Source organism: Furipterus horrens, unplaced genomic scaffold, assembly GCF_987537825.1.
Source record: "Furipterus horrens unplaced genomic scaffold, mFurHor1.1.pri manual_scaffold_7, whole genome shotgun sequence".
Lineage (NCBI taxonomy): Eukaryota > Metazoa > Chordata > Mammalia > Chiroptera > Furipteridae > Furipterus > Furipterus horrens.
This window is the reverse complement of record NW_028327177.1, coordinates 24,050,163-24,063,205: the sequence shown is the minus strand read 5'-3', so window position 1 is coordinate 24,063,205 and position 13,043 is coordinate 24,050,163. Positions and strand designations below refer to the sequence as shown.

Genomic DNA, 13,043 nt, shown 5'->3' with positions numbered 1-13,043 from the left:
GGAGACCTTAAGGCTGAAGGCTGCTGGCGCTACCCAGGCGCAGGGTTAAAAGAACAGCAGGAAAGGGCCTCCCACGGCTCTCCACATTGAGAATTAGATGGTGATATAGTCACAGCACTCACAAGAGTGTCAATATTTCTCCCTTAGCTTTGAAAAGGAGTGATAAAGAATAGAATAGAATCCCAAAAAGCCTTTGGTTACTGAACTACTTGATTGAAAGAGAAAATGGACCATGAACAATCAAGCACGCGTATGCTACAAAGGGCTCTGCTTGGATGTCAGGAAATAGTGTGGCACTGAATCTCATGAAAAGCACACACATTTGCAAAGTCAAAGACACTGGATCAGGGTTCTCCTCTCCAAGCTGTCACAGGCCCTGCTGTGCTACTGTCTTCTCATGGCCATAAAGTGATTGTGACGGTCTTACCTTGCAAAGTCCATTCTAGACACCAAAGCATTTTTAAGACCCCTGAGAGCTTCACGCATGCCAATTGTTACGAATTACTATCATTAATATGGTATGCTTCAAAACAACATTTTCCACAAATCTTTCTTCCACATGATGGTTTTCTCCCTTTTAAAATTTTCTAGATTTTCTGCTTAAGTCTCATGAGCTCTTTAAACCCTCAGTTATTTCAAAAGACCTATCTCATCCCAGAGCTTGCAGCAGCCTAAATTGTTTGAATTGCAGTAGAAATGACCCCAGGCAGACTCCTGCAGTGTAAAATATCCCTGGTAGAGTGACATTTAAAATATCAGCAGCTTTCTAAACACAGCATGCTCAATTCATCCACAGACTGATCCAAATCCCAGCAGTTTTTTTTTTCCATTGTCTTTCCAAGGACAACTTTTCTAGCCTTGTCAAGAATCTACCTGCATTTTGTCTGAGACTTTTATTTTTTCTCATTGCTTTTAGAGAGAGAGGAGAGGAGAAAGAAACATTGATGTGAGAGAAATATTGATTGGTTGCCTACTGTATGCACTGGGTCCAGAGATCAAACTTGAAACCTAGGTATGTGCCCTGACCAGGAATCAAACCCTCAACACTTAGGTGATGAGAGGACACTCCAACCAACTGACCTACACTTGTTTCCATTTCTTATGCAGGGAGAGAAGCTTAGATCATTTGACAACCAGATATTTTGTCCTTAAATGGGCAATGGGTCCTTGTTAAGATAACAAAGACCCTGAGTTGTGCCTTGTTGGTATCTTATGTAAATAAGATGTTCAAACCACCATATACTGCATTGCTTAGATCCTAAACCAGTAGTGAGGTGATACACATTCACTAAAGAACAGTTGCAATGACCAATGGCTGCCAGCTATGAACTGGTCCCTGAATTGGGACAAGGAGCGCTCAAAGGACAGTGCAGAGTGTCAAGCTTAAAAACACAAATATTTGCTAAGGGAATCTTTGGGGTTTGTTTTAAGCTCATAGTAGTGGTAGTCTAGTGCTTCTGGAATGGTCTTCTTTTCCTTAAAAGGTAGCCCAGGAGCATTTCAATTGAAACTGGGTCTTTGTGATATAATATCACCCCTCAGAATTATAGACTATTGCTTCTCACCACGATGAAAAATCTAATAGGCTGAAACAATACCTGTACATGCGTGCATGCACACACGCACACAATATGTTAAGGTATTTGGAATTTTCTCCATTACAACTGCAAAGTTAATTTAAAAAGCACAAATCAGGATGCAGGTGTTGTCTGAGCTAACATGCTATGGGGAGAAATTAGCAGAGCTTCAGCTTCTACTAAATGCTTTCCTGAGCTGGAATTTGCCAGACCTGCAATATTAACATAGAATTATGGAAATTGGAAACAAAAAGCTGGAGTCTACTGGGAATGATAGGCTCAGGATGAACTCAACTGGAAAATTTGGCTAACTGAAAGTGACATTCTTTGCGCTGGAATTTTTCTATCTGAAAGCTTTAAAGAGGCTATAATTATTTTGAGTTTTCAATTCAGCCCTTTCAAACTAAGCCTTTTATTTTCCTCATTTCTCTGTACCTTTCCTCTGTGTGAATTCGGGTGCTTGCCAAGCACTGAACTGGCAAATTCAAATTGGTTTTATACATATATCTATTTTCAGGGAAAGGTAAGCAACACAACTTCTGCATCCTCTATGCCAAGAAAAACAAAGGAATATTTATACATCAAAATCTTTATATTGTGCACAGGCTCAAAATACCTGAGCCTGGCTAAATAAATCACCTAATGAGAAATGGCTGATGAAGGCCAATGAATTATTTCTTGGCAAGTTACTACTTTTTCTGCATTGTGAATCCAAGAAATGCAAGAACTTAGACTTACCTTGTGGTTTAGGGTCCCAAATCACCATGTCAGCATCTGATCTTATAGATACTCTTCCTTTTCTTTTTTTTTTTCTTGGATGGAGATTAAACAAGATTTTAGCTGCATTTGTGCTGGTGACTGCCACAAAGTAGGTTTCATCCATTTTGCCACTGTGTTGTAAAACCAGTCAAGGAAGAAAATACATTTGTCTAATGATCAATATTTTCAAATCACCTATCAAAGTACAAAATGTGTATCTCTTAGGACCAAATAGAATTGCATTTAATTTCTTAAAAAAAATTTTTTTTACCCTCACCTGAGGATATGCTCATTGATTTTAGAGAGAAGAGAAGGGAAGGAGAGAGAGGGAGATAAATATCAATGCAAGAGAGAAGCATTGATCTGTTGCCTCTTTTCCAAAATACTCAGCTTAAAAACATATGTCCACTTTTTTTTTTTCATACTTCCCTGAATCACATAGACAATATCCAAACACTGGCAGTGGTATTTCCAATTCTCATTTAAAGTTTACTGCCAGCACCTACTATACTTATGATCTGGCTTATTTATTGCAGACCCAAGGTGTATGAGTGATGATGCAGACATTAGCAGGAATATCATAGAGTTAATGTAAGATAGACTTATAAATCAGGTAACAACACTTTTTGAAAGAGAAAGAATCAACTCAAGAGTTTCCATTTTGTGAAATCAACTTTACATGATTTGCCAATCATGAATAGTCTATTACAAAAGATTTTTAAATGGACATATATTGGAGGGCTGTGATCCTACTGAAAAAAATTTTTTTGATGTTGAGTTTATCTCTATATACATGCACATGGTAAAAGCATCCTTAAGGTTTATTTCATTATCAAAGGGTCCTTATCTTGAAAAAAAAATTAAGAACTATGTCCTGAAAGTAATACTCTCATAAGTAAATCATATTAATGTTTCAGAAAATAACAATGGCCCTGGCTGGTGTGGCTCAGTGGAGTGAGTACACCAGCTGCAGAGACTACTGCAGTGTCCACAGAACAGATGGGCCTCCAGCCAGGGTTGTACACATGAAGATGGAAATGAGAAAGCATGTTGGAAATAAAATTGACAAGATCTGGTAAGTAATTAGAGTTAGAAGTAAGTGGTATGGGTAGGGGATTCTGCGGAATGAGACATGATTAATGTGTCATCTAAGGGAGGTTGCTAGGAGCTGGGTGAGAATGGCATGGTAACAGGGACCTCAGGTCTGAAGAGGCAGATGTCTCCTGCCAGGCTTTACAACTACATGTGTCAGCCAGCCAGACAGGTTAACATATAAACATTTAGCTATTTCATTCTTCTCCATCCTTAGGGAGACATTTTGAAATCATGAGAATTAAAAAAAAATATTTTTCTAAATTATTATTTATGGGCCTTCATACAGCTTTTTAAAAACTATGACATCCAAGGTTCTTAAAAAGGGACACCTACAAAGACTTCATGAAAAGGGGGTATAAACATAATAAAAATCCTTCACATATTTTCAATAATTGCAAGAATCTATATCGACGACCCATGAGGAGCTGGGATTCAAGAATATGAGAAATCAAGTAGAAAGGCTATAACCTTTCAAGGGCTTCAAGAATCTACATGGGCACGAAATCTGAATTTTGCTCCTATTGAGTGCAAAGGGATGCAATGCATCCTCGAAAAGAAACCATGCAGGGAAGAAAATTATGCCTTATTATCATCCTGGGGCATGAGGTAGTGGTGATGATAGCATGGCAACCCGAGTCTCCACCATAGTAAAAACCATCAAAAAACTTCTCTATGAAGGTTCACAGCACACTCGCCCTAAAACAGACTGGATCCAGGTCAAAGAATTAGGCATAACAGGCTGGATCTTGTGAAACTCGCTATGCCTTTTCCCCATATTGTTGACATCCAGTCCTCAACACCATTTGCCCCCATTAGGAATCTTCGTAAAATAATCTTTTCCAAGAGCTTTCTGGCAGGTGTTGAAGGTGCAGTGGTCAGTCCCTGTTGTAGTTACATAATCGCTGTAAAAGAAAAACACACCAGAGTGATGGGGGTGAGTAGGCAGAATAGGTCAGGAGGAAACTATCATAACTTTCCCTAATCCCCTGACTCCCCTCTCAACTGAGTGTAGAAAAGGGAAAAAAAAAAAAAGGAGAAACTTTCTCAAAGACACATTTCATCCACCCTTATCCCTAGTCTAGGAAGCACTTTTGGAGAATACTCTTACAAGAGGCATGATGATACATTCTAGGTTCAGTTTTATCACTTACGGGTTCTGTGATGACAAACTTGTCCGATGCTCAGTTTCTCATCTAGAAACTGATAATTATATGTACTTGACAACAATTATTTCAGGATCACTGGCAATAATGCAAGTAAAAATTCCTTGTGAGTAGGTCACTACACAAAGATGTACCATGGTGATCCACATGAACAGAGGCAGAGCTTCAAGGGCAGCCCCTGGCCAAATGGGGACATTGAGATGAGCAGAGATGCAACAAGAATCCTACTGTGACTTCTGAATAATCTTGGGGATGTAGAAGTGTGAAGAAGGAAGGAGACTAAAAGGAAAGGCAAGTGAACTCTTGTATAGTCTGTTGTGAAAAGCTCTTTGTTAACTTGGATCTGGGAATCTGTGATTGAGGAGTGTCAGGATGTCCATGAAGGGTGTAATTCTCAAAAAGCTAAAGGAGTTTGTTAACACCAAACTAGTATGACAACAAATGTTAAAGGGCTTGCTTCAAGAAGAAGAAAGAGAAGGAGGAGGAGGAGGAGAAGAAGAAGAACAAAAAGAAGAAGGAGGAGGAGGAGGAGGAGGAGAAGAAGAAAACAGAAAAAAATAGTTTAACAATAAAATGGCACTAAATATGTATCTATAAATAATCACTTTAGAGTGTGGCGTGAACATGGGGAAGCAAAAGAAAACAAGGAAATATGTGACCATGAAGTGAATGCTTAGTCTGAGAGCTCAGAGGCTTAAAGAAAATGATAGATTGAAACCTAAAAAGAAAGAAAAGAAAGATCTTAGTGCACTCAAGGAAAGAGAAGTCCCCCAATACTCTTCCTGCTTATTCTTCCAATATAACACACAACTGGGCCCACCTTACCACATCCTGGTTGATACCAACTTTATCAACTTTTCCATTAAGGCTAAACTAGACTTAGTGCAGTCAATGATGGACTGTCACTATGCTAAGTGTATCCCTTGTATAAGTGACTGTGTAATGGCTGAACCTGAGAAATTGGGGCAGAAGTATTGAGTGGCTCTGAGGATCACCAAGGATCCAAGATTTGAACAATTACCATGCACACATAAAGGAACCAGTGCAGATGACTATTTAGTACAGAGAGTAACTCAGCACAAGTGTTACATTGTGGCCACAGTTGACCGGGACCTTAAACGAAGAATCAGGAAGATCCCTGGTGTTCCCAGCATGTACATTTCTAACCATAGGTACAACAATTGAGTGGATGCCAGATGATTATGGAGCCCCTCTGTTCTAATACTTAAAAGACAAAGTTCCTCTGCTTTCCTTCAACTAACTTTCTCTGTTGTCAGTTTATTAAACATTTTACACAATGAGTTATTATTGCTCCATTAATACACTCACTTCTTGATGTTGTTTTGAAAATGATATTTTGTATCATTTTAATATTTGTTACATCTTTTTATAAATCAGATGACTGCTCACACAAAAAAAATCACTTTAAATGTAAATGGCTTAAATGCTCCAACCAAAAGACATAGGGTAGCTGAATGGATAAGAAAACAAGACCCACATTTACGCTGTCTCCAAGGGACCCATCTCAGATCAAAAGATACACACAGACTAAAAGTAAAGGGATGGAAAAAGATATTTCATGCAAATTGAAAGGGATAAAAGCTGGGGTAGTAGTACTTATACCCAAAAAAATAAAATTTAAAACAAAAGCTATAGTAAGAGACAAAGAAGGACACTACATAATGATAAAGGGAACAATCCAATGAGAGGATATAACCCTAGTGAACATTTACACACCCAACACAGGAGCACCTAAATATGTGAAGCAAATCTTGATAGACATAAAGGGAGAGACCAACAGAAATACAGTCATAGTTGGAGATTTTTAACACTCCATTGACTTCAATGGATAGGTCTTCCAGGCATAAAATTAACAAGGAGACAGCAACCTTAAAAGACACACCAGATCAAATGATTTTAATTGATATCTTGAGAGCATTTCACCCCAAAGCAGCAGGATATACATATTTTTCAAGTGCACATGGAACATTTTCTAGGATAGATCACATGTTAGGACACAAAACAAGTCTCAATAAACTTAAGAAGACTGAATTCATATGAAGCATCTTCTCTGACCACAATGCTATGAAACTAGAAATCAATCACAAGAAGAACACTGAAAAACATGCAAAGACATGGAAGCTAAATAGCACATCATTAAACAATGAATGGGTCAGCAACAAGATCAAGGAAGAAATCAAGAGGAGAGAGAAAATGGCAGCCAAGTAGGTGGAAGCTTCCACTTGCTCTTGCCCCCAACTCAGATACTTGGTTGATCTTCTGAAAAACAAACATGAACATTCAATGGAATCTTAGCTGATGTGAAGTTTGGAAGGTACAGAAGACACTTTACAATGGGTGGTGATGAGATTTTATAGGTTGGAGGGGAAATACCCCATGTGTGGCTCTTGCAGCCGTGAAGAGTCTAGTCAGAAATTGCAGCTTTGCAGCTCCCTCCCCTCCCAGAGCACAGAACCCCCAGACCTGGGCTTGGAGTGGTTTGGATACACACAGTTGGGGAGATCCAGGTTACACACACACACACACACACACACACACACACACACACACACACAGAGAGAACAGCACACCCATAGCCATAGCAGCAAATGCCAACCAGGAGAGAGCCAGAGAGAGAGAGGGATTCCATCTGCACCAGGGTAGGGTGGAGGATGCAGGCCGTGGCCAGCCATGACTATGAGAGACTGGCTTTCTAGAGAGGTGACATGTACAGAAAACCAGACAGTAGCTCAGTGCCACAGTGGGAGTGCCCAGAGAGACTTTTTAAAAGGGGGAGCTGAGGTGTGCTGGGCAGGGACTCTGTGTGCAGCTGCTCTGCTTGCAAGCAGAAAGGATTGAGGGCATGGTTTGTTCCCACTCAGTGCAGCTGGGCAGAGAGATCAGAAAGGTGCACAGCGGGGGGATTTCTTGGCCCGAGACCAATGCAACTCGCAGGCCATAGGCTGCGCAGAGTGGAGAGTTTGGGGCTGTGTCTACTATGAAGGCAGTGGGCTGGGAACTGGGCAGGTGGGAGTTGAACACCTGAAATTATTTACAGCCAGACAGAGCGCCCTTCCCAGCAGAGATGGAACCTTGGGAAGGGAAGGATGCCCCCAGCCCCCAACTTCTGCAGAATCACAAGCATCACCAATGGGGAAACTCTGCAAAACAGGTAGGACAGGCTCGAAAAGCCTCTGCATGGTGCATATCTACAAGAGAAAGACAGAAAGGGAAATACCTATAGGGCCCATTTAGAACATCTTTCAGGAAGACAAAATACACTGATTCCTACAGCCCTATTCCATTGAGATCAACAAGCAGGGAGGTCAGAAATCAGTGTAGCCTTGACTTGTTCACAAAGCTCCAGCAACACCAAGCTGATCCTCTTATATGGACAGCTAATTCATCAGAAACTATACATTACTGGAAATAAGCTGGGACAGACCAAGATGGGTGGTGCAGGGGCAGGGGGAGCACACCCACAACTTCCCCAGGAGACTGAGCAGTGTCTCCTTGGGGAGACCCAGGAGTCCCATGCTCCCAATTTCAACAGAAGCTCCCTCTAAATGTAGGTGAAGCTGAAACAGGGGAAGTTGCTTGAAGTTGGGAGCTACAAGGAACTTAGTGGGAACTACAGCAGCATGAAAAAGGACATAGAAACTATGCATAAGAACCAGGAAGAAATGAAGAATATGATATCTGAAATGAAAACTACACTAGAAGGAATTATAAGGCTAGGTGAAGTAGAGGACCGAATCAGCAAGCTGGAAAACCAGATAGAAAGAAATACCCAGTCAGGGCAACAAAATGAAAAGACTCAAAAAGAGTGAGGATAGCTTAAGGGAGCTTCAGGACAACATGAACTATAACAACATTCGCATCATATGAATATCAGAAGGATAAGAAAAGGAGCAAGGGGTAGAAAACCTGTTTGAAAAAATGACAGAAAACTTCCGTAACTCGGTGAGGGGAAAGTCATGCAAGTTCACTAAGCACAGAGGATCTCAATCAAGATGAACCCAAAGAGGCCTACTCCAAGACACATCATAATTAAAATGGCAAAATTTAAAGACAAAGAGAGAATCTTAAAGGCAGCAAAGGAGGAACAGCTAGTAAAATACAAGGGAGCTCCAATAAGATAATCATCTGATTTCTCAACAGAAACACTATAAGACAGAAGGAATTGGCACAAAATATTCCAGGTAATGAAAAGTAAGGGCCTAGTCTTGGTTAAGACTACTCTATTTAGCAAGGCTCTCATTTAAAATGGGAGGTGTGGTTCAGTGGATTGGGTGTTGGCCTGTGAACTAAAGGGTTGCCGGTTCGGTTCCCAGTCAGGGCGCATGCTTGGGTTATGGGCCAGGTCCTCAGTTGGGGGCACTCGAGAGGCAACCACACATTGATGTTTCTCTCTCTCCCTGTCTTTCTCTCTCCCTTTCCCTCTCTCTAAAAATGGATGGATAAAATCTTTTAAAAAATAAAATAAATAAAATATAATAAAATAAAATGAACGGTGAAATAAAGAGCTTCCCAGACAAAAGGAGACTAAAAGAATGCATCTCCACCAAGCCAGCACTGCAGGAGATACTAAAGGGACTGCTATAAAAAGGAGAAGAAAGAGAGAGAGAGAGAAACACAGGTACAGAAAAAATGGAAATGAATAAATACCTATCATCAATAATAACCTCAAACATAAATGGATGTAGGGTAGCTGAATGAATTAAAAAACACAACCCACATATATGCTGTCTACAAGAGACCCACCTCAGAACAAAAGATATACACAGGTTGAAAGCGAAGGAATGGAAAAAATATTACAAGTGAACAGACATAAAAAGAAAGCTGGGGTAGCAATACTTAATATCAGACAAAATAGACTTCAAAATAAAACCATAAAAAGAGACAAAGAAGGTCACTACATAATACTTAAGGGAACAGTACACAAGGAGATAGCATTTCACACCTGTCAGAATGGCCATCATCAATAAATCAACAAACAAGCGCTGGTGGGATGTGGAGAAAGGAGAACCCCTTTGCACTGTTGGTGGGAATGCAGATTGGTGCAGCCACTGTGGAAAGCAGCATGGAGATACCTCAAAAAATTAAAAATGGATCTGTGTTTTGACCCAGTACTCGCCTTCTGGGAATATATCTGCAGGAACCAAAAACACTAGTTTGAAAGAACACAAGCACCCCTATGTTCATTGCAGCATTATTTACAATCGCCAAGATATGGAAGCAGCCCAAGTGCCCATCAGGAGATGGCTGGATAAAACAACTATGGGACATTTACACAATGGAATACTACTTGGTCATAAAAAAGAAGAAAATTTTACCCTTTGCAATAGCATGAATGGACCTGGAGAACATTATGCTAAGTGAAATAAGCCAGTCAGAGAATGACAAGTACCATATGTTTTCACAATGTGGAATCTAATGAACAAACAGAACTAATAAGGAAAATGGGGACAGACTTAGAGATGGAGAACAGGATGACAGCTGGTTGGGGGGCCAGTGAGGGGATGGTGGGATTGAGCGAACAAGAGAACGGACTGATGTACCTGGACAATAGTGTGGTGATTGCTGGGTTGTGGGGGGTAGAAGGGCACTAAATGGTAATATAAATAAAATACAATAAAAATCAAGCAAGCAAGCAAGGTAGAAAGAAAGAAAAAAAGAAAGAAAGAAAGAATCATAATATTCCAGAGAGTAATGTCTCTGAAAATAGTTTAGATGGCCTTTCATGGGGATAATCTATTTGAGGGCAGGGTTTTTGCCTTTCCACCCCTGCAGTGATTCTGCCCTCAATTATAACCTATTATACCTGTACAACAGGTACATATGGTTTCCAGGTTATATCAGCATAGAAAACATTCAAGAATATTCTGAATGGTAAAACGAAAGCATAATGAAGAGACCTGACTAGGCAACAAGAGACAGAAAAGACTAGGGAAAAAAATCAGAAGAGAGCAAAATTTCAGTAAAAAGAATCTGATTTCTTATCTGCAGGAGAGATTTTGACACTGTATCATAACATAATTAAGCCAATGCTTTTAGCTCTCCACATGACGGATAGTCCCCTGAACCTGTCAGGTCAAGGAGAACAGACTACTGGGAAGTCAATGGAAGGTCCAGATGGTAAGATAAGACCTCTTACATTCAAGCCTGAGACTCATAAAACAGCTTATTTTGGCAAAACACAATAATCTGCTAAATGATTACTTAGCCAATAGATTCATGAGGCTGTCAGGAGTTGAATGGTCCGTTCTCAAGGGTGGTCCCATCACACATTGTGCCGTGTGGTGCCACTCTTTACTTCAGCAGTGAGTGCCATCTGTGCCCAGACATGCTGCTGTGGGTTCTCCACAGACCACCTGGACAGTTAAAAGGAAGTATTCAATACCTTAATTTGTTCTTAAAAGAACCATCTGACAAATATATAAATATTAGTCTTTTCTGTCTTAGTAAAGGATAATATGAATCCTAAACCTTTAGTGAGCAGGATTTAAAAATTAAAACTACCTTTTTACTACATTCCAATCAATGTGTATTGCATGTTAGGGTGGATGATTGTACCCACTCACTGATACCAGGCTTGGCCACATGGTTTACTTGGGCCAATTAAATATGAATGGAAGTGACATGTGTGGCTTCCAAGCCAGAGCTGTTAAAACCACAATAAGTTTTGCCATCCCCATTTTCCCTCTGTCACGAGGCCAGCAGAGGCTGCTCCTTCATCTGTCTCACACTGAAGAGAATATGGAGCAGAAGCAGAGCCAACCATGATGGACATGAGTATGAATGAGAAATGAATCACTGTAGTTGTAAGCCAAAACTATTTTAGATTCATTTGTTACTGCAGTGTCACCTGGCAAAAGCTGGCTGATACATGTGCCATTCTAATGAAATTTTCACAAAACCCTATCTGGGAAATGCTATTATTATACCTATTAAAAGATGAAGGTGGAGCTTTTGGGGTTAAACAACCTCTCTAGTTACATTACATGCACTTGATGTAGATGGAGTGGAGGAAGTGGGATTTGAGTCCAGGCATTTTGACTCCAGGGGTCCTAACTTCTATGCTGTTACCACACTGATGACAATCATCATAGAGTCATAGGGAGTTCAACTTCAGTATCTTTTCATACCCTTAAGAAAAAAAAGGGAAAACTTTCTCTAAAAACATATTAAGTAAAAGAACACTCAGATAAATTGCAGCCAGAAATGCATATTTTAAAAATCATGCAAATGAGGCCATCCAAAGCACACACAATGTTAGAAAAGTCAATAGTGCAAGTGAATTTGAATTTAAAATCAGAATCCTGTCTCTGATTAGCATTTGTCAGAATAACAGATTCCCTGGCGCCCACCTGATCCTACCCAAGCAGTCATACAGGGGCACACACAGGCAAGAGATGAGGGTGCACCAAATTAGTTCACTCATGTTAATCAGATGCCAGATTTTAGTTAAAATCCTGACACAGAACTGTAATTAACTGATTTCCTCGGGGAGTACTGACAGTGGATGGCCACCAGCTGCCTGAGCCATATTAAATTGGAACGTAGCACCCTAGTATCTCACAGATCTTTTCTCCCTCCAAGTAGCCACTGTCCTCTAGCTAGCCCAGGAATCTGAAAAACCAGGAAAGCAAAGCTTATTGAAGCCTAACAAATGGTACTTCTTAAGTAACCCCGTACCAGACCATGGTCAATAAAAGTTAGCCCCCAGGGACTTAGCCACTGCTCAGATCCTTTGTGTTCATCACACCCACACACTAGGCAAATGTCATCCCTCTCCTGTTTGTTACTGTCTTTCCAGAAAAGGGGAAATACTGTTAGTATTTCCTTCTGGTGCATGGAACAATAAATCATTCTTAATACACACTAAGAGGTAATGTGTTCATTATTGGAGAGATAACAAGATGGACACAATATTTTATTTGCAGGACCGAAGAGACCTTTCTATTCCAAGAGAACTTCTTACAGATGCTTGGACAATGAGAAACTGGGAGACTTGATCTGCTATCACTTTACAAGTTGCCAGCTAAGGAGTTTCTGTGGTGCGTCATCAGAGAGGAAAGGTCCTTATCGCAGGTTCTAGTCAATCATTTGGCCCATCAAAGTGATATGGGAATACTGTTCCAAAAGTTCTACCATTTTAATAGGGCTCTGGAAAAATTAAAAGTATCAGCATCTACCAGGACTCTGCCAGGACTTTTTTGAAACCAGATAACAGGTAATTTCCTCAGAAGGGCTTAGCTTCTTTAAAATGTGACAGCCACTCTTTGGTACATGCCACAAGCTCTTCGTTTGCTGGGCTATTTTTAACTGTCTCTCCATTAAGCATCTGTAAACATCAATAAATTGAAAAATGAAAGAATAAAAATTCTTAACTGCTCTTCCACTTTTTAACAATGGTGCTAGACATTTTCAAAGGACTAAACAGCAT

At 40.2% G+C, this 13,043-nt stretch overlaps 1 protein-coding gene and 1 pseudogene across 1 annotated transcript in view; one reads left to right on the top strand and one right to left on the bottom strand.

The window, feature by feature from the left end:
- DPYS (dihydropyrimidinase) overlaps positions 1-13,043 on the bottom strand; it is a 71,618-nt gene that overhangs the window by 31,395 nt on the left and 27,180 nt on the right. The window contains 4 exon segments of the mRNA XM_090284885.1: positions 2,316-2,473; positions 4,192-4,241; positions 4,243-4,333; positions 10,817-10,970. Coding sequence (XP_090141011.1) covers positions 2,316-2,473; positions 4,192-4,241; positions 4,243-4,333; positions 10,817-10,970 — 453 coding nt within the window.
- LOC150004117 (rRNA-processing protein FCF1 homolog pseudogene) lies at positions 5,219-5,900 on the top strand (annotated as a pseudogene).